At 44.0% G+C, this 24,658-nt stretch overlaps 1 protein-coding gene across 4 annotated transcripts in view; it reads left to right on the forward strand.

The window, feature by feature from the left end:
- The first annotated feature begins 6,821 nt into the window (after positions 1-6,821).
- Positions 6,822-24,658, forward strand: part of TDRD7 (tudor domain containing 7) — a 45,661-nt gene continuing 27,824 nt past the window's right edge. For 2 of the 4 annotated variants that reach the window (XM_066614536.1, XM_066614539.1), the window contains exons 1-4: positions 11,460-11,580; positions 15,172-15,390; positions 16,133-16,274; positions 18,877-19,072. In XM_066614536.1, the coding sequence (XP_066470633.1) occupies positions 15,184-15,390; positions 16,133-16,274; positions 18,877-19,072 (545 nt within the window). In that variant the 5' untranslated portion in view covers positions 11,460-11,580; positions 15,172-15,183. Of the gene's footprint in view, positions 6,969-11,459; positions 11,581-15,171; positions 15,391-16,132; positions 16,275-18,876; positions 19,073-24,658 lie in introns of those variants that run through there. The other 2 variants (XM_066614537.1, XM_066614538.1) reach the window with 2 other exon arrangements.

Here is a 24,658-nt window from a genome sequence, read left to right on the forward strand (position 1 = left end):
GACTGGAAGTGGCATCACCAAGCAGGAAAGTTTTTAACAATCCTAGCCTACAATCCTACTCACACTTACCCAGGAGAAAGTCTCATTTTCTATCATAGTTAAAAGCAACTTCATAGCAACCTGTTAAAAGTACAGATCTGTGACATTTCCCCAAATGTAGTTACATACCACAATAGCATCAAGTCTAACAGATTAAAAATAAAATATTGAAATGAATGGGGACCCACCTGAAATTGGCTTGTGACCTACCTAGTGGGTCCTGAACCACAGTTTGAGAAACACTCCATGGATCATGATTTTAAATTGAACCTTGATTCTGAACTGGTAACCTGTATCTTATCTTTTTGGGGGGGAGGGGAAGAAAGTCATACAGAAGTCTTACTATCCAAATTCTGTCCTGGCAATAATAAAGGCTGAGTTTCCTTCCTCCCTCTTTCCCTCCTTCTGACATTGTTTTATGCTTGCAAAACAAGATTTGACAAGCATGGGTCTGAGCGCAAGCCTGCCTGAATTCCACATAAATCCCTCTGGTTCAGATGTTCTCTTGTTCGAGAATTGCATTTGTTTTTCACATGCATGGACTGTTTCAGGGTTGGAGTAAGCTTTCAGTTCCCTTAATCCAGGCTTGTCTGGCATTTTCTTCCTGTCCTGGGGTTGTAGCAGTTTCCACAGTTACTACCCCCCCCCTGTACAAAGCGTGTGATTAACTATGGAGCCATCTCCCTCCCAGTGCTTCTATTGTGCCTCCACATCTGTATTTTATTGAATCAGATTGTTTTTAATGCATTTTTTTTATTGAATTTTTTTTAATGGATTATTTAGGGGATCCCATATTATTAAAGCCCAAGAAAATATGGCTGCTCCAGGGCTGGTGCTATAGCTGGGCCATGTGCCTGTGGCCAGGGCTGCTGATATATGGCATTGGGCCTGATTGCCCCCTCTCTTTCTAAATGCATTGGGGTAATAGAAGTGCACTGAAAGTGGATTAAAGCTGTAGTGGAAATGCAGCCCTGCATAGGCTGAGATTGAGGTACCCAAATTTATTTTGTCATAGCCTGGGCCCCCTGGAAGCCCAGGGCCTGGGGATTTTGCCCCCCTGTCCCCCCTCAGGACTGTCTGTGGCTGACAAGGGTCAACAAATGCTGCCACCTGACTTGCAGCAAAACAGAATCAGAAGACAGTTGTGCAACACAACTTGCAGAAGTAAGAAAACAGTCGACTCTGCACTACACTTTTCTTATAATGTTGTCTACTTCTGTATTGCTATGATTTGCAAAGAGGCAGTTGGGTCTTCTCCCAGACAGCTTTTGAAATAAGCTTTAGTGGCAGCAGTTCCATGCTCTGACAGGTGAGGAATTATGCCCACTTGGCAGTAAGTTGGGTATGATGAGGTTCCCTGTGCACATAGGGGCCAGATCCTGGTGTTATATGTAGGTGGTTCACACATGATCATGGTGTTGTTCTTTTCTTAAGGTTGCCAACCTCCTAGAATTGTCTCAGGAATCAGCATCCCTCTTCAGAGGACTATTAAAGGCAATCCTAGAGATTTTGATAGAACCTCCAGGAGTTTCTAACATTACATTGTGGGGGTGAGAAGAAATATCTGGGAATATCTTCAATCAGCTTCACTACTATTTAAAAGTAGTCTGAAGAATAGTGTGGTCTGGGAACTCAAAATGCTGACTTTGATTTCAGTGTGGTTAGTTTCCTTCTGGTTTTAGTAGGATGCCGGTAGTACCTAAGCCACCACACAGGCTTATATAGCCTCACTTTACTGTGATTGTGACAAACTGGTCAAGATCACTGATTTAGGTTTGACTCCATTTTGTAGGCCTGCAGTTATTTTGTGACAGCTGTGAGAATCCAGCTAGTTGGAAGTGGGAAAGAAGCTTTTTTAAATCTGGGTTTCACTTCAGCTGGGTGAAAAACAAGATAAGGGGGCATAACTGAGCCTGGTTTTCAAAGATTTGCTAATTGAAAATTGAATGCAGCTGTGATTCTCCAGTTGGGAGGGGTCAGAGTGAGTGACCAACAGTAGCCTCAGGTGATTGCATTATTCTCCAGAAGATTTGGAGAGTCCAGGCTCTGATTGGCTAAGAGCTAAGTTTAAGGTATAAAAAGCCCTGAAGTTGGGAGGGCTATGGATACTCTGTGCCATTCCATCATGGACTGTTGTCAGTCCATATCAGTCATGGTATGACAGGTAGATGAGCTATCCTTTGCTTGGAAGTTGGAAAGATCCAGGTGAGTGTTTGGGTCAAGGAAAGATCCAGGTGAGTGTTTGGGTCAAGTAAGCTTAGGAACTTAGTGTGCTGTATTATCTGAAATACCTAATGCAGTGCTTCCCAAACTCCTACAAGGAAGTTGGGAGAACTGTTAGTGTGTGCAGGGGAGGGCTATGGCAGCCATGCAACCCCCAGAATTGTGCTGCTGCTGCGGACGGAAGGGGTTGTTTTTCTTTACTTATTGGCAGTCGCTGCTAGAGTTAAGAGTCTGAGGAGGCTTCTGCAGAGCTTCCTGTGCCTCCAAACATGTAAAAATACCAAAAAAGGCACTTCTGGTTTTGTTATGAAACTAGAGGTGCCTGTTTTTTTCTTTTTTAGATGTTTAAAGGTGTGGCTCCCCAGACCCTCCCAGGACTTCAGTGTTAGCTGCTGGTAAGTTAACAAAAACCCTCCTGTCTCCAATAGCAGCATGCTCCTATGGGCTGCATTGCTGCCTTCTCCCCTCTGCCCCTTAAAGGGAGAGGGACAAGTGCTTCCCTGGCATGGATCATAACTTGCCAGTTGGGAACAACTGACCTAATACTTTCCATAGTAATATGCAACCTTAATTGTTTAAACCAGTAGTGTGCAAATACTTTGGAAGGAGGGCCAATTCATCTCTCTGACACTGTGTGGGGGGCTGGGAAAAAGAATTAATTTACATTTCAAATTTGAATAAATTTACATACGTACATGAATACATTAGAGGCAGAACTTATATGAATGAATGAATTTTACTGAGCTTATTTATAATACACATGAGAACTATAATGCAAGCATGTAGAACCACATGAGACCTATGAAGTGTTTGCCATACACCTCTTGCACAGTGAAAACATACGGACTAAGCTAGATGTAGTCAGAAACACCTGGAGATATGTTGGTCAGAGGCATGGGGAGGGGGGTTAATGCCCAGGGAAAAGCAGAAAACACATAGAGACTATAAAAGGCCTTGCTGTAACTCGACCTGCAGCTCATGTCTGGTGGTCACGACAGGCGGTCGTGGGCCGGTGCAGGCTCCAACAGTCTCCAATGGGCCAGATGCTAATTGAAGACTGGAGGCTCCCTGTAGTCCAGATTGGAGGTCCTTGAGTGTTGCAAATGGCCCATGGGCTGGAGTTTGCCCACCCCTGGTTTACACAAACCATTTTATTATAGATTGGTGTCTGTGTGAATATGAAGGAACTGGGATTCATCTAAGTCCGCCCTAGGCCACTCAGCTTATTACATGCAGTGAACTAGAGACTTGAGTTCCTGGAGTTGGGGGGTTAGCTCAGAGCTTGCAATGGCTTGGAGAAGTAGCCCTTAGGACTTGAGCCACACTTTGGCTGAAGGACTGACTGTATAGAAGGGATGTTGGCATACTGTGATCAGTTACCCGAAGGGCTTGCACACTCATCTGTTAGCATGTTGTTTGGCTAATAAGGTGGAGAGCTTGTACCCAATATTTGGCTTGTTTACCTAGGAGCTGTGCCCTGCATTCTTATGGAGTATGATGACCCCTAAGATTGTAGGATACATAAGAACTAAACTGGGAACAGTTGCCTTGTCCTTGAGGAGTGTTACAACCTTGGGTAGTAGGAAGCTACTTAAGAATTGGGTAGAGGATATGTATTGTTGACTCACTAGAAGTGTCGGATTGGTTGGCCAGCAATGTGTAAGAATGGTCTGTGGGAGACAGTGATCAATAACCAAGTCTCAAGGAGGAGAGAGACTAGTTCCAAGATCAGCATCCCAGTTTGATAGCTTGTGAGACAAATGCTAGTCTAGGCTTCTCCCTGCCTTTTCTAGGTGCAGAATTTTCTTTATTATGGAAGTGTTCAGTGTCTCTGCCCATGCGCAGATAAGATGCTTACATGTACACATAGTTGTGGTATAATCCAGAAACAGGTGTACCATGTGACTTTGCAGTTTGTGTAGAATAGCCCTGGCTGGTTCCAGGCCAAGCTATGGAATCAACATGGTTGACTATATTATTTTCTTTTCTCAGGAAGACTGTATCTGGGATGGGAAGGAAGAATGTCAGAGTCCTTAGAGCTCTCCATGCCTTGACCTTCCTTTCCCCTTATCTGTCTATGGTCAACCCTGTGACCTTTGTTCTTCTAGCTTCTCCCAGCAGCCCAAAGGTCTTCTGCTCCCTTAAATAAACTTGCCGTTTTTCCTTTGCTGCATATTTGTTTTGGGAGGTAATCTCAGAAACACCTATAGATCACTACTGTAGGGGACAAGTGCTCCTAAATGTATGAATTGAACAAGGCAACTACTCTTCCCTTGTTTTACCCATGCCCCCATCTTCCTCCCCTCTCTGTTGTGCCTCCTGCATCAATGTCTACACATTGTAGCATAAATTGCATTGGGTAGGGTACCCAAGATGTGCAAGAACAGCAACACCCACCACTGGGCCACCACCAGCCAACTTCAAGTAACAATCCGAGTTTACAACTAACTGGAAAAGCTTGGTGCGTAAAAACGTAGACTGGTTTAAAAGGGGGGGGAAAGCACAACAACTGAGACAGTCTCTCACTCTAATTAAAAATGGGCTATGGACTCCTTAGGCCTCTAAAAAGAGCATAAAAGGCATACCTACACACTGGCATCTGCTTCAAAACTGAAAATATCTTTCTAGTTCTCACATGCCATTTGCATCCTGCAGCCTTTAAGAATTGCCATCTTAAAGGCATAGGCTCTGTTGTGTACACAGTATAGTGTGTTTTATTATTCTTTGAAGAGAGCTATGTCCACTAATGGAGCTGTGATTAGATTAGAAGGTATCTGTTGACAAGATGCAACCAAGAGTGTAGGAAAATGCTTTTCGGATGGGTCTTTAATTTGATCTAATTCCTCATACCATTAAAAAAATTTCTATAAGTCATTCAGTCCAGGATACTAGGAATAAATTTTTAAAAAGCACATTTTGTAGCCATGTTGTAAACTAGTGTCTTGGCATCTTCAGTCAATTTATTTCTGGATTGTCTTTCCGACATGGGATCAGTAGTGACTGGGAGTGTCTCGTTCCCTACAGGAAGTAACAGGCCCATGTCAGCAGCACTGTCAGAACCTGTTTTTACTGCTTTTATTTGTGACACAAGACTAAGGTCAATAAACCTGTGTGTAATCAAGCAAGTTTACATCTTCTGAGCTGTGTCCTCTTATGTCTGTCCATGAGATATGATACCTTTTTTCTTCAAACAGTTCACATTAGACACAAGTCAATTTTTGATTACTTCACCTTTTTAGTACAAGGTAAGTGACTAAAGATACAGCAGATTTGACTTTGAAGTAACAGATAGTACAGTGAATATATAACATTCATTAGGCATGAGTGCATTTGTAACAGGGGAGTTGTTTTAAGAACAGTGTAACTCAATTCAGCTTATATAGAAATAACTGTATAAGGAGATGGTGTTATGCCAAGGGAGACAGAAACTACTTTGCAAAGAGTTAACAAATATCATTAGGACCATGGCACAGAGGTCTGTGATTATTTTGTATTAGTCAGTTACATAGGTAATGAGTCTTGAATTCAGCATTGCAGGCATTAAACAGAAGCTGCAGTGCTGCAGCATCATTGCCTTGCTATCCTGAGTAGTTACAGGGCTGTGTGTTTTCCATTCCCCACTGCATGCCAGATCTCCTCCTGTAGATCTTAAAGGAAGCTTTGCTTAATTCAGACTTCCTGCTTTAAGGAGAATTCCCTGTTGAAAACTATGTGAAATTCATCTTTAACATATGAACATGTGTAAGCACTTGCACCCAAAAAACCAAATAAGGAGTATACAAGTGATTTCATTTTTTTTAAAGGAGCATATGATACTGCCTGTAAGAAAATATACGTAGTAGGGGCGCAGTCCTAACCAACTTTCCAACACTGACTTTCCACAATGCAGCCGCCAAGGTAACAAACATGTCCTTACCTTGAGGAGGCCCCCTTGACTGCAGGATGCAGTGCACACCACTTTAGCACAGCTATGTCAGTGTTGGAAAGTTGGTTAGGATTGCGCCCTAAGTCTTTTAACCAGTTTGTTTTCAAAAATGAATCTCTGGAAACAGTGTATCTGATCACATTCCAAGCATCTTTCAACTAGGAAGGAAACAGGCTTTGTTTTTATTGGATCCAAATAATTGTTGTCTCAAACCACCCTCCTGTAAAAGAGGCCAGAGACAGGGAAAGAAGAACTTGCATTCAAGTCAATAATCAGAAATGTTCTATCCTCTTCTCATGTTACAGTCTGAAAATGATGCTGTGTTAGCAAATACATGCTAACGGCAACCATCAACACATACATTTACACTGGTCTTGCATCATGTCTTTCTGGTCACTGGTCAGATAAATGAAATTTTAGCCAGAGCTGCCCTACAGCTTTGCATGTGGCTATGCACTAACCAAATATTGACATTGTGCATGCTGATTTAAATTACTGTGTAGATCAGCAAAGCATTAATATACAGTTGCTACAGCTAGAGGTCTCACTTTAGCTTTCTAGAGAGCTCTGGCTCTGTACAGTACTCCATTTTTCCCCTTTCACTTTCCATTCTCTCCCTTTAGCTCATACAGTACTTTCTATTCCCAGAGTGGTTTTCTGTCCGGTGTCATTGCATTCAGTAAATAAGAAACACATTGAAGTATGCTAAGGCCGGAAGAACAAAAGTGTTTCTGAAGATAAGTGTCAGACAGACTGGACGTTCACTGTCTTCTGGAGCAAAGTAAGCCTGTTTGAATGGTTGGAAATATCAGAAAAGAGCTGGTTTGGGGTTGCCAAAACAAAACTTTATAAGGAGGAATGCTTTGGCACTGTGGTGTCTGAAATTATGCAAAGCAACCATAGCCTAGAGTAATGTGATGTCTAAACGATGTAAATAAATGCTATCCTATCAAGTGAATGGGTTTTCAGTAATCCTAGTCAATTGGTATATACCCCTGCTCAACAACTGCTTACTATATTTTCAACTCGGCAAGGGTTGAAGTCTAGTGACTTTCTCTTCTATTTCTACGTAGTTTGTATGTGTAGGAGGAGAATGCTGGTAGATCCTCACTGTTTCTGGTCTCGCTGAAAGGGGGGGGAGTGTTAAGGGCTTCTGCACCTGTCCAAGGGGTGAAATTTAGTTAAGCTCCTACTTGCTCACACATGGATGAATCCAAAGTCTCCTAGGCTGCCAGTTCCCTAACCCTGAAAAGCAGGAATCCTTATATATGCAATAATTCCTTCTGAGTAGTATCATCCAGGGCTCTGTCACACACTAGTTTATTCAGGGATAACCCCACAAAATTATATTTAAGCTTCTGATCTGTTTGCAATAAATCTAGGGGCTGATTCATACATTCAGAGACTCGGTGGCCTTCATCTCTTTCTCCCTGAGACAAACAGACCTCTGTGCAACTGTAGGATTATGACTTCTTAACCCTGGTATGCAGAGGTGGACAAAAACTAGTCTCCATCTGATTTGCTCAAGGTAATGCACAAGGCTTAGGAGTGCTACTGGCAAACCCTGGCAATGTTTGTCTTAGAAAACAAGGAGTTGATGCAGAGACCTCGGGTTATCTGGAAAAACTTCAGATGTCTAAAAGATGTCTTTAAAAATGCAGGACCAGGACTAAAACTTGCTTTGCTAACCTAGTAGTACTCTTCAAGAAATGCTCCCCATGTTTGATAAATGCAGGAAGGGGACTATACTTCTGGCCGCACACCTGATACAGATGTAACTGCTGGCCCTAGCCAGCACATTTGGTTTTCACAAGAAAGGGATGGTGCCCGTGCACTCCACAGGAGTGAATCCTCCCATCACATGAAGCCAGAACAATTGGCCACGTCAGCACAAGAGGGCACAGCTAGCAGGTGTGGTCCTTCCCCTCCCTGCATTTACTGAATGTGGGGAGGATTCTTTGAGACAAGGGCTATTGTAATCACTATTTAATAACAATTGTATACATTTTTGCTTGCTAATAGTGGTCTGTCAGTTGATATTTACTCAGTGTGTGCTGTTACCTAGAATGTTTTTCAAATGAGCTCAGCAAAGGGTGAGGCTGAGCCTAGCATTTTGTGCTGTGTATGAGCAGGGCTGCAATCCTATACACAGGTTCCTAGGAGTAAGTCCTACTGGGTTCAATTTCTTTGTGTGCAGAGAACTGTGTTCTGAGTAGAAAGCACAGGATTGTACAATGATTGATATTGTTCAGATCTAAAGCTAAAACAGTTAGCAATCTGAGGCAGATTTGAGACTTAGGATCATGATCTGCCTCCTCCTTTGTGCTTGAGGAGGAGGTAATCCTGGTTAAGCAGCAAACTATGATTTGCTGTTGTGTCGAGATCCAGCAAATTATGGCTTGTGCAAATGATCATTTTCCCACAAACCAGGATCAGAATCAAACCAGGGTTTCTGATTTTGGTTTGCAGGCAAACTGTAGCTTGTGTCCAAACCATACAACCTGTGGCTTGCACAATGAACAGCAAGCTACAGTTTGCTATTCTGCTGGAAATATTTCTAATCTCATCATGTATGCCACAGAAGGTGAGAAGGGAACATATGAGATTGCTTGACTTGAGATTGCCTAGCTTTGCACTCACAACCTAGAGAAGGAATAGTTTGCAGAGGTGCAGTACAGTTAGCAAAACAGACATGGGTGCTAGTCTAAAACCTGGTCCAAAGAAAAAACCTTGGAGGCTCCCAGCGGAGACTGCATGCTTTTGGGGAAATTCATACTGCTTTATAGATTTTGTACTGCCTTTTTGCCTTTCCAAGTTCCAATCAGTGCTGATGGGATTTCCAGATTTCCTGTTCAGGCATTTCCCAGCATTTCCCTTTGCTTCGCCTAGGCAAAGATAGCTTTTCCTTCAGATCAGACCCTGGGAGTTCTGGTACAATAACAGGACCCAGAAAAAAGGTATAATTAAAGCTCTGCCAAGGTAATATCAAAACACAGGTGTGATGCGGGCACCACTGCAGTGTTACAACATAAGAACAGCCCCACTGGATCAGGCCATAGGCCCATCTAGTCCAGCTTCCTGTATCTCACAGCGGCCCACCAAATGCCCCAGGGAGCACACCAGATAACAAGAGACCTCATTCTGGTGCCCTCCCTTGCATCTGGCATTCTGACATAACCCATTTCTAGAATCAGGAGGTTGCACATACACATCATGGCTTGTACCCCGTAATGGATTTTTCCTCCAGAAACTTGTCCAATCCCCCTTTAAAGGCGTCTAGGCTAGATGTCAGCACCACATCCTGTGGCAAGGAATTCCACAGACCGACCACACACTGAGTAAAGAAATATTTTCTTTTGTCTGTCCTAACCCACCCAACACTCAAATTTAGTGGATGTCCCCTGGTTCTGGTGTTATGTGAGAGTGTAAAGAGCATCTCTCTATCTACTCTGTCCATCCCCTGCATAATTTTGTATGTCTCAATCATGTCCCCCCTCAGGCATCTCTTTTCTAGGCTGAAGAGGCCCAAATGCCGTAGCCTTTCCTCATAAGGAAGGTGCCCCAGCCCTGTAATCATCTTAGTCGCTCTTTTGCACCTTTTCCATTTCCACTATGTCTTTTTTGAGATGCAGCGACCAGAACTGGACACAATACTCCAGGTGTGGCCTTACCATCGATTTGTACATTATTTGCATTATCGATTTGTACATCGATTTGCATTATAATATTAGCCGTTTTGTTCTCAATACCCTTCCTAATGTTCTCAATACCCTTCCTGATCCCAAGCATAGAATTGGCCTTCTTCACTGCTGCCGCACATTGGGTTGACACTTTCATCGACCTGTCCACCATCACCCCAAGATCTCTCTCCTGCTGTGAACAGCTTCACAGTCAGATGCATCATTAGGGCAAATGTTTTGGATCAAGTTGTCACACACCAAAATCACCCAAGCTGTGACTGCAGCATATGATCTTAAAGGATGAAACACATCCTTATAAAGCTTGAAAATTTCTCATTTGCAGTACCTTTTATATTGTTGGCTGAGCTCCTTTTTGCCTCACATTGTATGCCAAAGAGCTGCATGTGGCCCAAGAGTCACAGTTTGGCCACCCGATATACTTCGTTTACTTGGAATTTAGTCCAGTGTTTCCCAAACTGTGGCTCAGGACCCACCAGTGGGTCGCAAGCCAGTGCTTAGTGAACCGTGAAAAGTGAACCCAGTTTCGGCCTGTAAGTCATAACTTCATATCTTGCTTCCCAGTTCAGCCTTCTGGGTACTCTGGAATTACTGTAAAGGTTTGAGGGAAACAATCCTTGAACTCCATTTCTATGGAAAGTCTAGCAAATGTCTACACAAACTGTAAGGTCTCTAGCACCTTGGGAGCACAGGACCCTGATTATTATTAATTCTGCCAGCCCACAAGTGTACACATTTGATTCCTATTGCATATATACAGGGTTGGGCAAAAATGCTTAAATATTTCTTTCTAGATCTTTTTTGTTTAGTGGGTTGTGATTGTCATTTTTTTAAAGTGGGTCCTAAAGTTTTGGAAGCACTGATGTAGTCCAAAGCTGCAATCTTACATATGCTACCATGGCAGTCAGTCCCATGCTTAGGGTTGTGCTGCAAGACTCCAGCCATCGCTGCAGTTCCAGCTCACAGAACTTAGTAAACACGCATACAGCTTGGATGCACACATCCACAGAACTAGTTTTCAGGACCACTGGCCTCCCTGGTGATTTACTTCTCAAGTAAAGTCACAATAGGACTAAGAGTCAGTGGGTGCTGCTTAGAGAGGATGTTAGGTTTCACTGAGTTCTAAATGGGATGAGCAGCCTGACCCCATGTATATTTACAGAGAAATAATGGGACAGTCTTACACATGTCAACCTATTCAGAAGTAATCCCCAGTGGGACTTAAAGCCCAATCCTATGCCTGTGTACACAAGAAATCCCATTATTGCCAATGGGGTTTACTCCAAGGAAAGTGTGGGTAGGACTGTGGCCAGAGCCCATGCCTGTCTACTCAGAACCAGGCCCCATTATGGCAAACGGGGCTTACTCCCAGGAAAGTGTGGGAAGGACTGTGGCGCGAGGCTCTGTGCAGGCACGGCCATTTTGTGCGGCGCCCCGCAGCCTGCGGCCTGCAGGTCCTTCCGCTTGCAGTTGGCGGAAGGGGCGCGCGCAGCTCTGCGGTTGGGCTCCTGCGCGTGAGAGGGATTAGCGGGGGCGGGGCCGCGCGGAGGGGGCGTGTGCCGGTGTCGGCCAGCGGGTCGCCTCTGCTTTCAGGCCGGAGTGACGGCGGTGGGGCGAGGGGAGGCAGAGCGAGGGCGCCGCGGAAGAGGCGCTGCCAGCCGGCGGGGGCCCTGCGGGGCCGCGCCAACCCCGCGGGTGAGTCTCTCTCTCAGGGCTTGCGCGCCTCCGGGAGGTGCCCGCCCGAAACCCCCTCGCGTCTCTGTGCAGCTCGCTGCGGGAGGAGTGCTCGGCAGCCACGGCCCCGCCCAGCTTCGGTGGAGCCTTCGCGTGCTGCTCCCTCGCAGGGGCCGTGGAGGACGCGGCTCTTCTCCCGTTGGCTGCGCGGCTGCGGAAGGTCGAGCTCTGCCTGGGCTGCTCTGTGTGTGTGTGAGTGAGAGTAAAGACAGACAGACATACCACACACACGCATGTATATATGTATGTGCGTATGCAGAGCCATAGGTAGAGGGGGCAGGTTGGGCATTGCCCACCCCGAGTCAGCAGTTTGCCCACCCTCGCATGTGTGGGTCGTTGAGGTCTCTCCATACTGACCCTTTAATTCTGCACACTAGTGTAGATACCCGCCATAATTGCCTACCATGAAAGAAATAGTAACCCACACACCTCTAGAAGCCTATGAGCCTGCCTGCCTTCCTTAGTGTCTATTTTCCTTCCTTCCTTAGTGTCTGTCTACCTGCCTGCCTTCCTTAGTGTCTGTCTACCTGCCTGCCTGCCTGCCTGCCTTCCTTAGTGTCTGTCTACCTGCCTGCCTGCCTGCCTGCCTTCCTTAGTGTCTGTCTACCTGCCTGTCTGCCTTAGTGTCTGTCTACCTGCCTGCCTGCCTGCCTTCCTTAGTGTCTGTCTGCCTGCCTGCCTGCCTTCCTTAGTGTCTGTCTACCTTAGTGTCTGTCTACCTTCCTTAGTGTCTGTCTACCTGCCTTCCTTCCTGCCTTCCTTAGTGTCTGTCTACCTTCCTGCCTGCCTGCCTGCCTTAGTGTCTGTCTGCCTGCCTGCCTTCCTTCCTTCCTGCCTTCCTTAGTGTCTGTCTACCTGCCTTCCTTCCTGCCTTCCTTAGTGTCTGTCTACCTGCCTGCCTGCCTGCCTTCCTTAGTGTCTGTCTACCTGCCTGCCTGCCTGCCTTCCTTAGTGTCTGTCTACCTTCCTTCCTGCCTTCCTTAGTGTCTCTGCCTGCCTGCCTGCCTTCCTTAGTGTCTGTCTACCTTCCTTCCTGCCTTCCTTAGTGTCTCTGCCTGCCTGCCTGCCTGCCTTAGTGTCTGCCTGCCTGCCTGCCTGCCTGCCTGCCTTCCTTAGTGTCTGTCTACCTTCCTGCCTGCCTTCCTTCCTTAGTGTCTGTCTACCTGCCTGCCTGCCTGCCTTCCTTAGTGTCTGTCTGCCTGCCTGCCTGCCTGCCTTCCTTAGTGTCTGTCTAACTTCCTGCCTGCCTGCCTTCCTTAGTGTCTGTCTACCTTCCTTAGTATCTGTCTACCTGCCTGCCTGCCTTCCTTAGTGTCTGTCTACCTTCCTTCCTTAGTGTCTGTCTACCTTCCTTCCTGCCTTCCTTAGTGTCTGTCTGCCTTCCTTAGTGTCTGTCTGCCTTCCTTCCTTCCTTCCTTAGTGTCTATCTCCCTTCCTTAGTGTCTACTTTCCTTCCTTCCTCCCTTCTTTAGTGTCTGTCTACCTTCCTTCCTTCCTTAGTGTCCATTTTTCTTTGTGCCCCCATTCTGTCTTCCCTTTACTAATATAATTGACTGCTTCCTCTTATCTTTTCAGTGCAGCGTCTTTATGCTTGCCAAAGGTGGCTGCTCACCTTACCACTGTTCTTTCCTCTTGCCTTGGTTTATCCATGATTTTTCCCTCCATCTGGGTTTTGCAACCCTTGGTTCTCCCACCCCTCTTGTTTCCTTGCATTGATTTTGCCCCAAAATTGATTCCCACAGGGACATAGTCATTTGCTATGTCAAAGGAGAAAATTAAATAAGAAAATATATGTATGTTATAGTGGAATGCCTGAAATTTTGTGGGTAGTTGGCAGGCCCATGTGTGTGTTGTGAGGATTGGTGATCACCTGCATTTTGTCAGATAAGATGTGTCAGATATGTCAGAGTCTGAAATCTAATGACTATTCACACCTGTTGGATAAATATTGATGAGTTGTGATAATCTCACCTAAGAGACTATGTTTTTAGTATCCACTAGAGCAGTGTTTCTCAGTTGGTAGGTCTGTACCCACTAGGTGGGTTGCGAACCAATTTCAGGTGGGTCCCCATTCATTTCAATATTTTGTATTTAATATATTAGACTTGATGCTCCCATGGTATGTGACTGCATTGGGGAAATGTGACAGATCTGTACTTTTAGCAGGCTATTATGTCTATTCTTTTAACAATGATAGTAAATGGGACTTACTCCTGGGTAAGTGTGGATAGGATTGCAGCCTAGGATTGTTAAAAATTTCCTGTTTGTTGTTGTCACTTCCAGTCTTAACATCACTTCCAGTGGCTCCTGACAGATTTTCATTCTAAGAAGTGGGTCCCAGTGCTAAAAGTTTGAGAACCACTGTGCTAGAGTATTTCTAAAAATTCTTGGACACACTCTCAAATTAAACTGGAGTTGCTGACATTCATGGGAGTGTTGGTATTTGCCACCTTTTGAGCATGTGTGGATATCCAAAGCAATCAAAGTGGACATATACAGTACTCTAATGCTGTTATCATTAATCCTGTTCCCATGGTGATTAAAAATGGTGAAAAGGTAGGGTTTTTTTTAATTCCCATATTCAGAGATGGGGCTTAGATGATAAGCTTTTGAAGGGGCAAATCCTATCCAGATTTCCAGCCCTGGTGTGTGCTACATCCTGTGGTGGGAGGGTAGTTAGTTAAGGAGGCCTCCTCAAAGTAAGGGAATATTTGTTCCCCTGCATTGGGGCTACACTGCAGCTGCACTGGCACTAGAAAGTTGGATAGGATTGGGCCCTAAATCTCTTATGGTCAAGTGTCATAAAGTGAACTAAATGATCCCTGTTTTATTGTAAAGATTAGATTTTATATTGTAAGATTTGTGTTCAAATTTTGACTGTTTGGGAGCTGTTGCCCTTGCTGTCTAGCTTCCCTTAGAACTGAAGAATGTGTCCGTATTTTACCTCTTTCTAGACAACCATATGCCATTCTTCTTACTGGTAAGCTGCCACTGAAATAGTGATGCTGGAGTATCTCTACTGTGCATACTTAACTTATATACTGAGTTAGGATGGGTGTGTGAGCTTTTATTTTCACAACATCTACTTATTCAGCAAGCCTATTAGGTCAACAAGCATGGCTGAATTTGAAGGCTGTATTTTTAAAAAGAGGAAAAATACAGTAAGGACACCAAGAGAATCCTTGCATGTGTTGGAAATCTCTCTGACACAATCTCTCTGGGCATTGGCACTGATGTGTTAGCCAGTTAAGAGAGTACACATCTTCTGGGAGACCTTGGGCTTGTGTAGGAAAAAGAATGCTTTACCACACCTATTTATTTAATGCATGTATTCAACAGGTTCTTAAATCCAAGTCCAAGCTTTTTGACTTTGGTTATTGTAGCAATGGTTTTTTTAAGCACACTTGATGCAAAATTGGTAGCCTGTCCTTTTTTATTTGTTTTAGTTATATAGTCTCTGGTTCTGGGTTGAATCTCTTGCTTACTAGTGGTAAAAGTCCATGATGACTAATGCTGACTTGTATTTTAAAGTAAAATATAACTATCTTTCAGTTACAGGCCAAAATGCAGGAAGCGGATCTAGTTGCAAAAATGCTCCGAGCTGTTCTCCAGTCCCATAAAAATGGAGTACCCTTTCCCCGTTTGCAAGGGGAATATAAATCTTTAACTGGAGACTGGATTCCTTTTGAGCAGCTGGGATATCCTTCTCTGGAGGGATACTTGAAGAATATTCCTGGAGTCGTTAGGATTGAGATTGGTAAAACTGGTGAGGTAAGAAATTTGTATTTCATAATTGGGTTGTGTTTGGTGGTTGTGAACTTCATAAAAGCTTAGAATTCACTTTCACGTAGGCTTTTAGTCCTTAAAATGAGATGGAGCCTGTTTTTCTGAACTCTTCAGACTAATGACTTTGTTTCTGCCCTCTATTATTGTGGATGGGTGTACTTGGAGAATCTTTTAGACTTCTGCACTTTCAGATGAAAGCCTTCACCCTGCAGCATGGCATCCACTCTGATTTTTTTTTAATGTGCATGTTTTTTCATTCTCAGTCCCTCAGTCTCCTCTTAAAATGTAAGAACAAAACACGCCAGTCCTGCCTGCCACTGGTGCAGTTTGCCTTAATTTGGGGAGCGATTGGTCTTCAACCTGTGTTTCAAATAACAAATGATGATATGTATCAGTTTACAGGATAAAAGTGTGCATGCTATAATCTCTGGAGCATATATCTCACATTTGGGTGTTGGGATCAGACACATTGGCTTCCTAGTAGGTGTACCTAGAGTGCAAAAAAGCACACTTCACCATTGGGTATTGATCTTATTTTGGGAAAGCTAATGCACAAAGGGGCCTCTCTGTGCTAGCTCTAGCACATCCGAAGCACCCTGGATAGCAGATTGAGGCTCCTTTCTGCAGACAGGTTTTTCTGATGTCGGTGAATGAACCAAGTTATTGGGGAGTTATAACCCATTCATTTATGACTTAATCTTTTGTGTTTGGTTTCTTCTTTGATCAGGTGGTTTGCCATGCTGTTGCTTGTCAGGAGACTGCAAGCATTGCTCAGTTTGTAGCCCGCCAGAGAACTTCCAAAAGGAAATCAGGCCGGCAAGTGAACTGCAGAATGAGGCTGAAAAAACCTGCTGTATTTGCTTCAGTAGGTAAGCTTGTCAGCTGTAAAACACAATGTTAGTACACACTGAATTAATCGGCATCACGCTAATCACTGGCAGAGCTTCTCTATTGTGGGCATTCTGCTGACTACAATGAACTACACATACTTTTGAACAGTTCATGGTACAGGGCAATCTGGCTAACTGTCCACGAAATTGAATTCAAGGTAGCCAATGTTAGAATTATGTCCATCTCTCCTACTTTTTCTTGAAAAACTTTGCAAGAGAGTTTTGCAAAAAACTTTTTGAGAGTTCAGTGTGCTTCATTAATCCTGTAAGAGGTTGCTATAAGCCATTCCATGTTTGTGGGTGCTATGGTCCAAAGCAGGGGTGGGCAAACATTTCAGCAAGAGGGCCACATCATCTCTCTGACACTGTGTTGGGGGCTGGGGGGAAAATAATTAACTGACATTTCAAATCTGAATAAATTTACATAAATGAATACATTAGAGATGGAACTTATGTGAATGAATAATTTTGCTTAGCTTTTTAGGATACACATGATAACTATAATACAGGCCCTCACCTTCCCCCACCCCTCCAGAACTTAAAGCACAGATTGAGACATAACTTTATCAGAGGCAAGGAAAAACATGGAAAAATAGAAAAAAAAAATAAAAGCAGATATATCTGAAGGGTGAAATGGGAAAACACCAGGGATTTCTAAACAGAAAAGGGAGACCCAGAAAGAAGCCATGCTGTCCAAACCCTCACTACACTAAAGAGAGCAGAATTAAAAAAAAGTAAAAGCAGATACACCTGGAATGAAACAAGCATCACCAAGTGATGAAATGGGAGGCACCAGAAACTTCCAAGTTTTTTTAAACAGACACAGAACCAAACCAGGAATAGGGATGGTGGTGGAAATAACAAGGAAAGGCAGTGATGCACATGGGGATAAACAGCAGAAAATAGCACCTGGATGAAGGAGGTTGCAGGCAGCAAAGAAACCAACATAGCACAGACTCAGACCAAGCCAGATGTGGGTAGGAAAAAAAAAATTGAAAGGGAAGACACACCACAGAGCTGGTCCCAATATTTCTCCCACCAGAAAAGGATCTCCTCATCTTGCATACCAGTCCACAAGCACTTTCAAAAATGGAAGGAAAGGAGGAGAGAGGAAACCACTGCAAAAGCACTTACAGTGAAGAGAAAGTGGGGATGGGGGTAGGATCCTGCCAACCACCCCAAAAGCGCTTACAAAGAAGGGAAAGTGGTCGGAAATGCCCAGGAAAAAGCACCAAATGTATGGAAACATAAATTGATGCACTTGGGACAGTCAGGGATGTGTTTCTCCAAGTGTGCTTCAAACCCCTCCCCAAAAAGAGACCAAGCAAAGGAACCAAGTGCCCAGCAGCTGCTGCAGCCTTTTTTCCCTTTCATTCCGAGCTTGCCCAGCCAGTCTCTCCTCCTTCCAACTCAACTCTGGAGCACAATCAGAAATCCACTTGGAAAGCAGCACATTCAAATGGCCCCATTTCTTCATCTCTCAGCACCCACCCACCTCCACATGCAAACTCAGGTGGCACATTCAAATGGACCCGAGCTTTCTCACCCCCATCCAACACGTGTCCTCAGTTGTGGTCTCCTGTTTGCCAGATGGGCAGGGCTTCTTCAGAACTCTTAGCAAGAGCTCTACAGGGCCAGCCATTCCCTTGCTGCTGCTGCAACAAGCAGTCGTGTCAGGCCAGCGAGGGCTCCGGCTGGTCTCCAGCGGGCCAAGTACCCACTGGAGATGGGGGGCTGGACTGCGTGTCCCCAAGGACCATAAATGGCTAGCGGGCCTGAGTTTGGGCAACCATGGTCTAAAGCAGGGCTTTCCAGACTCCGACCTGTGGGCTGGATGTAGTGCACTGCATAACCATTCTCCCATGTGAACAGCGCTTATCATTCTGCGAGGGAGCCTCATGGTTGCAGGGCCGCTCTTCCCAATCTGCACCCCAGCTTGCTGTGTCTGCCCAGAAATCCAGATGCAGTGGCTGCTGGGGCAACAGACCCTGGAAGCAGCAGTACGGGGGAGAGCAGTGCGGCTCCCTGGTGGAACAGTAAACACCATTTGTGCTGGGGAAGCATTTCCCAGCACACAGTGGTCTCCACTTTGGAGACAGCTGGTCTAAAGCAATGTTCTTCAACCTGTAGTTTGAGACTCCAATGAATTGCAAAGCCTATTTTTTTTTGGGGGGGGGGGGTCATAGCAACCTTTCAAAGCAGCCTGCTCCATGACCTCCTTTTCTCTTTATGCCCCTAACGTAATCCGAAGATAGAGGTGAGATGTGGACGCATTTGGTCCTGGCTGGAGGGGTGGGGGTGGGATTGTTGGTGGATCCTCAGTCTCATTCTTTATTTATTGGGTTTGTGGCATGAAAAATGTTGAAGACCACTGGTCTAAAGTGCTGGTTTTCTATGAACAAGTATTCTGTGTTTTTGTTATCTAAGTCTGACTATATATAATATATAAAATATAGACAAATGTTCTGGTGGTTGTATTTTTCAGCTTTTTAGTAAAACTGATTACTTTGTCAAAATATATTCAAGCCAGAGGTGAACTGAAAATGAAATTTAATTATTTGTTTCTTCTTACTTATTACAGGCAAACCAAAGGACACTCTGAGGAAGCCAGGATTCATGAATCCCTCAGAGGAAAGCTGGAGTTCTGCAGCCCCACAGGTGTGGAACAAAGACAGCTATGCAGTTGTTAGACCGAGCATGAACTTTGCACCATACCCTCTGCCCCCACCCTTACCAAAAGAAGTCTTAATGCAAGGGCACATGACTACGATGTACAGGTTAGTTCATCGTAAAACTTGCTGGGAATGAACTGACTTGATATACTAACGATAGATTTGTAAGCAGAGGGGTGGAGGAGAGTGCCTTCTAACTTGTGTGCATAAATGTGCTGAATACAAATCTTAGCACAGATGGAAATAACTGTAAAACTACTTGAATAACAAGCAATATTTTGTAATGTTCTCCTGATTTCTGCTCTAAGGTGGCTAGTTTTAACTGGCTCCATTTGTCTGTGTAACCATTTGGCTGAGGGATGCTTAGGCATTGGAACAGTGGGAGCAGTAGAAAATTTAGGACTTGGGGAAGAAGGTAGGTTTGTCTCTTTTGAAGGACTCTTTCTATTTTTTTTCCTGTAGAAAAATTTGATCTCGAAAGAAAATGAAGGAGTTATCTATGCAATATTTTCTTTTGAGAATGATGGCGTAAATATTTAAATGTCCTACTTTAAGGAATATACTGTAACAAATTACTCTGCAAAACTTCTAGATCCAAATTTTGCAGGCAGAGGTGGTAGCATTGTGACGAACAGGCCTTGCTGAGGGAGAATCAGCATGGCTTCTGTAAGGGTAAGTCTTGCCTCACGAACCTTATAGAATTCTTTGAAAAGGTCAACAGGCATGTAGATGTGGGAGAACCCGTGGACATTATATATCTGGACTTTCAGAAGGCGTTCGACACGGTCCCTCACCAAAGGCTACTGAAAAAACTCCACAGTCAGGGAATTAGAGGGCAGGTACTCTCATGGATTGAGAACTGGTTGGAGGCCAGGAAGCAGAGAGTGGGTGTCAATGGGCAATTTTCACAATGGAGAGAGATGAAAAGCAGTGTGCCCCAAGGATCTGTCCTGGGAGTGCTCTTCAAACTCTTCATAAATGACCTGGAGACAGGGTTGAGCAGTGAGGTTGCAAAGTTTGCGGATGACACCAAACTTTTCCGAGTGGTGAAGAGCAGAAGTGATCGTGAGGAGCTCCAGAAGGATCTCTCCAGACTGGCAGAATGGGCAGCAAAATGGCAGATGCACTTCAATGTCAGTAAGTGTAAAGTCATGCACATTGGGGCAAAAAATCAAAACTTTAGATATAGGCTGATGGGTTCTGAGCTGTCTGTGACAGATCAGGAGAGAGATCTTGGGGTGGTGGTGGACAGGTCGATGAAAGTGTCGACCCAATGTGCGGCGGCAGTAAAGAAGGCCAATTCTAAGCTTGGGATCATTAGGAAGGGTATTGAGAACAAAATGGCTAATATTATAATGCCGTTGTACAAATCTATGGTAAGGCCACACCTGGAGTATTGTGTCCAGTTCTGGTCGCCGCATCTCAAAAAGGACATAGTTGAAATGGAAAAGGTGCAAAAGAGAGCGACTAAGATGATTACTGGGTTGGGGCACCTTCCTTATGCGGAAAGGCTACGGCGTTTGAGCCTCTTCAGCCTAGAAAAGAGACGCCTGAGGGGGGACATGATTGAGACATACAAAATTATGCAGGGGATGGACAGAGTGGATAGGGAGATGCTCTTTACACTCTCGCATAATACCAGAACCAGGGGACATCCACTAAAATTGAGTGTTGGGCGGGTTAGGACAGACAAAAGAAAATATTTCTTTACTTGGCGTGTGGTTGGTCTGTGGAACTCCTTGCCGCAGGATGTGGTGCTGGCGTCTAGCCTAGACGCCTTTAAATGGAGATTGGACAAATTTCTGGAGGAAAAATCCATTACGGGGTACAAGCCATGATGTGTATGCGCAACCTTAGATTTTAGAAATGGGTTATGTCAGAATGCCAGATGCAAGGGAGGGCACCAGGATGAGGTCTCTTGTTATCTGGTGTGCTCCCTGGGGCATTTGGTGGGCCGCTGTGAGATACAGGAAGCTGGACTAGATGGGCCTATGGCCTGATCCAGTGGGGCTGTTCTTATATTCTTATGTTCTTAATGTCATATGTCTGGGTTACTAAAACAACACGCTTGGGATCAAGCTAGGAATTTATCAACCATATTACTCCTGCAAGTTGTTGGCAAGTCCATTGCACAATTCAGCTTCTGACCCCTATTGCTTGTTTGTGGGCTGAACAAGATGTGCATTTAATAGCATATTTGAATTGGGTGTTTTGGGGTGGCATCTATGGGGAGGGCATCATCCAAATTGGGTCTGTAGCACACTCAATTTTTTTTTTAACTCTTCTTCCTTTTCCCTGTGTAGCTTTCTTACTGAAGATTTTCACCTCTTCAAACCTGCTATTTGTCCCAATCTAAGATTCTAAAAAGGGGGGGGGGGATGAATAACTTCTCCTTTTGCCATTTACTGCACTGAAAATAGTTCCCCCAAAAGCTAACAACCCCACACTCCTAGTGCCACAATCCAAGGCACATTTTCCCTTCTCTTCTCCCCCCCCCCTTGCTTATTATAAAGAAACACTGCCAGCCCCAAGCACAGGATTTAGATACAAAATTAGAGTTAACTAGTCTGGCCATTGTATTCTTGCATCTTCAGCACTGAGTGAGGGGGGGGAACTGGTGGCCATTCACAACTATACATGCATAAACAAGGAACGAAGAGATGCATGAGAGCACAGAAGATGTTTAACGGATGCAGTTTTCTTGAGGATCATGAAGTTTAAAATTGAAAGTGCAGAATCTAGTGCTGTGAATCTTTCAGTCCCCTGATCAGAGAGATATTTGAGTTATGCTAGTATTTTAAAGATGTATTGCTAGAGTGGGGTATAAATAAGGATTCTAGGTAGCTAAATTTCTCTCTAGTTATTATGACACTGGCAGCCTGCTCTTATACATGTTCACCCAGAAGCAAGTCCAACTGGTTTCAGTTGGGCTCACTCAGAAAGTTTGCATAGGGAATGCAGCCTTCATGTGCAATGACATATTAGTATTTAAATTTATTGCCTCAGTTCCATTACAGGAATATTTGTATTCTGAGCATTTCCCCCTAAAACTAGAAAGAATATATGTATCTGAATGATGCTGCTGAGAACTACATAATATTTTCTAAACAGACAATAAAACTTTTGTTTGTTTATGTCAGTATTGATTGTTTCAATGTTTGTTTTTATTTTGTTCCTATTTCTCAACTGGAAAAACTTATGTTTGCGGTAGCTGGAGAAGTGAGACAGCACTGCCCAATCCATCTGCTCAGCTAGGACCAGCTGGTATTTGGCTCCTCCCCTCCCAGAACTATTGCCTCAGTGGCCGTCCCACCAGTCATTATGTAACAGGAAAGTTTAGGTACCTGTATTTACTTGTTTTCCTCTTCCCTCCATGCCCTGATTTTGTGTACCATAGCAATAGTAAGCTTGTGGGCAGAGCCCATGTCACTTTATAATTTATATACAGTGTCTAGAAAATATTATGTCTTATAAGCAATATGCTTGGATGAGAGGAAACCTAGGAAGCTGCCATATACCAAGAGAGACCATTAGTCCATCTAATTCAATATTGTCTTTGCTGGCTGGCAAGGCAAGGTCTTAAGGGTTTCCGGCAGGAATCTTTCCTTGCTGTCCTGGAGATGTCATTTTAAATCTGGGGCCTTGTTTGTTTAAAGCATGGGGGCTAACACTGAGCTATGGCCCCTCCCTCTGTACTTGGATACCTCAGAGGGCAGCAACTTGCAGGTAAAAAGAGTATAAATATCTACAGTAACCTTCTCATAATGCAGGGATTCTTTCTACAAAGTCAAATGCTGTTTGAAATCATACAATAGGAGCTCAGCAACATCTGAGGCAGGAAACTGGCCCTGTAGTTCCCAGAACGCTCTACTCCCATTGGCTAGCTCTTAGTTGCACTAGGACAAAGTGCTGTAATGAATCTGTGCTAAAGGAAGCAGTGTGCCATGGACTTACTGTACATGTCTTCATTTCATTAAATAATTGCATCACTGCTGTTTGAAGTGCTGTTTTAAATGAGTTTTTAAAGCAATGGTATAAGCTTGAAAAGTAAATGTAGTGTATTTTATTTGTCCCAAAATTTCAGTTTTTGGAAAGGGCATTTTCCATAGGTTCTGGAAATGTACATTTAAGTCTGATAATGCAGAAATGTAGCAGGTGTCGTCGTCGTTCCCCCCCCCCCCCCCCGCTTGTCTTTAGTCCAGGAAACTGTTAACTGTTATCTTTGGTGTGCTGGGGTGCGGCTTAAGGGATGGAAGCATAGAACTCTGTTCTGTTTTTATTGTTGGTAAACTGCTCAGCTAACTTATGGGGAGTGTCAAAAAGTAGTTTCTGCATCAAAAATAGGAAATAGTTCTTGTTTACAGTGACTTGAATGCAGACTTGCCTGAGTCAAATGACATTTACACAAGGGATTTTTCCTGCTCCAGCCTTTCCACTAAAATCCCTTGGTAGCTGTTCTTGAGGGAACAGTAGCATGGAATGGTATTACAGGAGGCGGGGGGAATCCCTAGAAATCTGGTGGAGACACTTTCAAGAGTAGACTTCTGCTTATGAAAAGTGCTTGTGCCTCATTTTTGGCTTTTGCAAGTTGCAGATCTCACCCACTTCCAGAAGACCCCCAGTTCTCATGAGTAGCTCAGGAGAGGGGCTGAAAAGATCATTTTTGTGAGTGGTGGTCTACTTGCACAAGTCTGGATTCAACCCATATATTTCATACATGCACATCTGGGAGGACTTTATGCTGAAAAGCAGGCTAAAAGTAAGAATATACTAAATCAATTTATTTGTTTTTCAAAATCAGGTAAGTTTAGGAAGATAGGGCATTTTCAGGCATTAAAAAAATGCTTATCAAAACCACTTCAGTTGTGCTTACTGCAGAAAAATGCTAGTCTGCAGTCAGTGGCATTTTAAAATCAGCTGAAGTAGTACTGGCTACACTACAGGTCATTCTCCCACCCAGTTGTTCTCTGACTAAAATCCAGCTTGGCAAGCTCAGCTGCTGCACCATCACTTCTCTTCATGTATTGTTTTGTTGCTGTTCTGGGTCATCAAATTGTGATGTGGATAATATCCTTGCTGGTCTGTCATTGTGATTGAACTAAATTTCAGAATTGTTTTGATTGCCTTGATAATCCTCCTATTGTGTTGGCTATTGCTTGTTTATAAGTGAACATTGACTGGGAACAGAGGTTGCCACTGGGGAAAGCATCATTGGGAGCAAGGGTGGTCAGATACTCCTACATAGGTAATTTGTCTTCATTAAAGACAAATTACTTTACTTCACTTAAGTAAGATCAGTTAAATGAGGAAAATGTTTCCATATGAATATAGGTAAGAGCAGTAGTAGTGGTGGTGAGGAAGTTGAATAGGTACTTGCTGTCATGACTTGAAATATTAAAGTAGTTGCTAAGCACTCATTCCCCAATTCATTCTTTTTGCTTGTCTTTGACTATACTTAATTGTTCATTTATATATGCAGCAGAAAGGATTTGCTGGTAGACTATCCCATTTTAGTCTACAGAGGAGTTGGAATTCACTTTGAATCATCTTGACAAAAAAACTTTTAGCAAGCTGCAAATTAGCACATTAGGGTCAAATTATAGTTCAGTCTTCTCCCTGTGTCAACTTTTCTATTTGCAGAATTCTTTTATGTAAGGGAACATTCAAGGTAGTGTCATCTATGTGGTGGTC

The sequence above is a fragment of the Tiliqua scincoides genome, chromosome 2 (genome assembly GCF_035046505.1).
Source record: "Tiliqua scincoides isolate rTilSci1 chromosome 2, rTilSci1.hap2, whole genome shotgun sequence".
In the NCBI taxonomy this organism is placed as follows: domain Eukaryota; kingdom Metazoa; phylum Chordata; class Lepidosauria; order Squamata; family Scincidae; genus Tiliqua; species Tiliqua scincoides.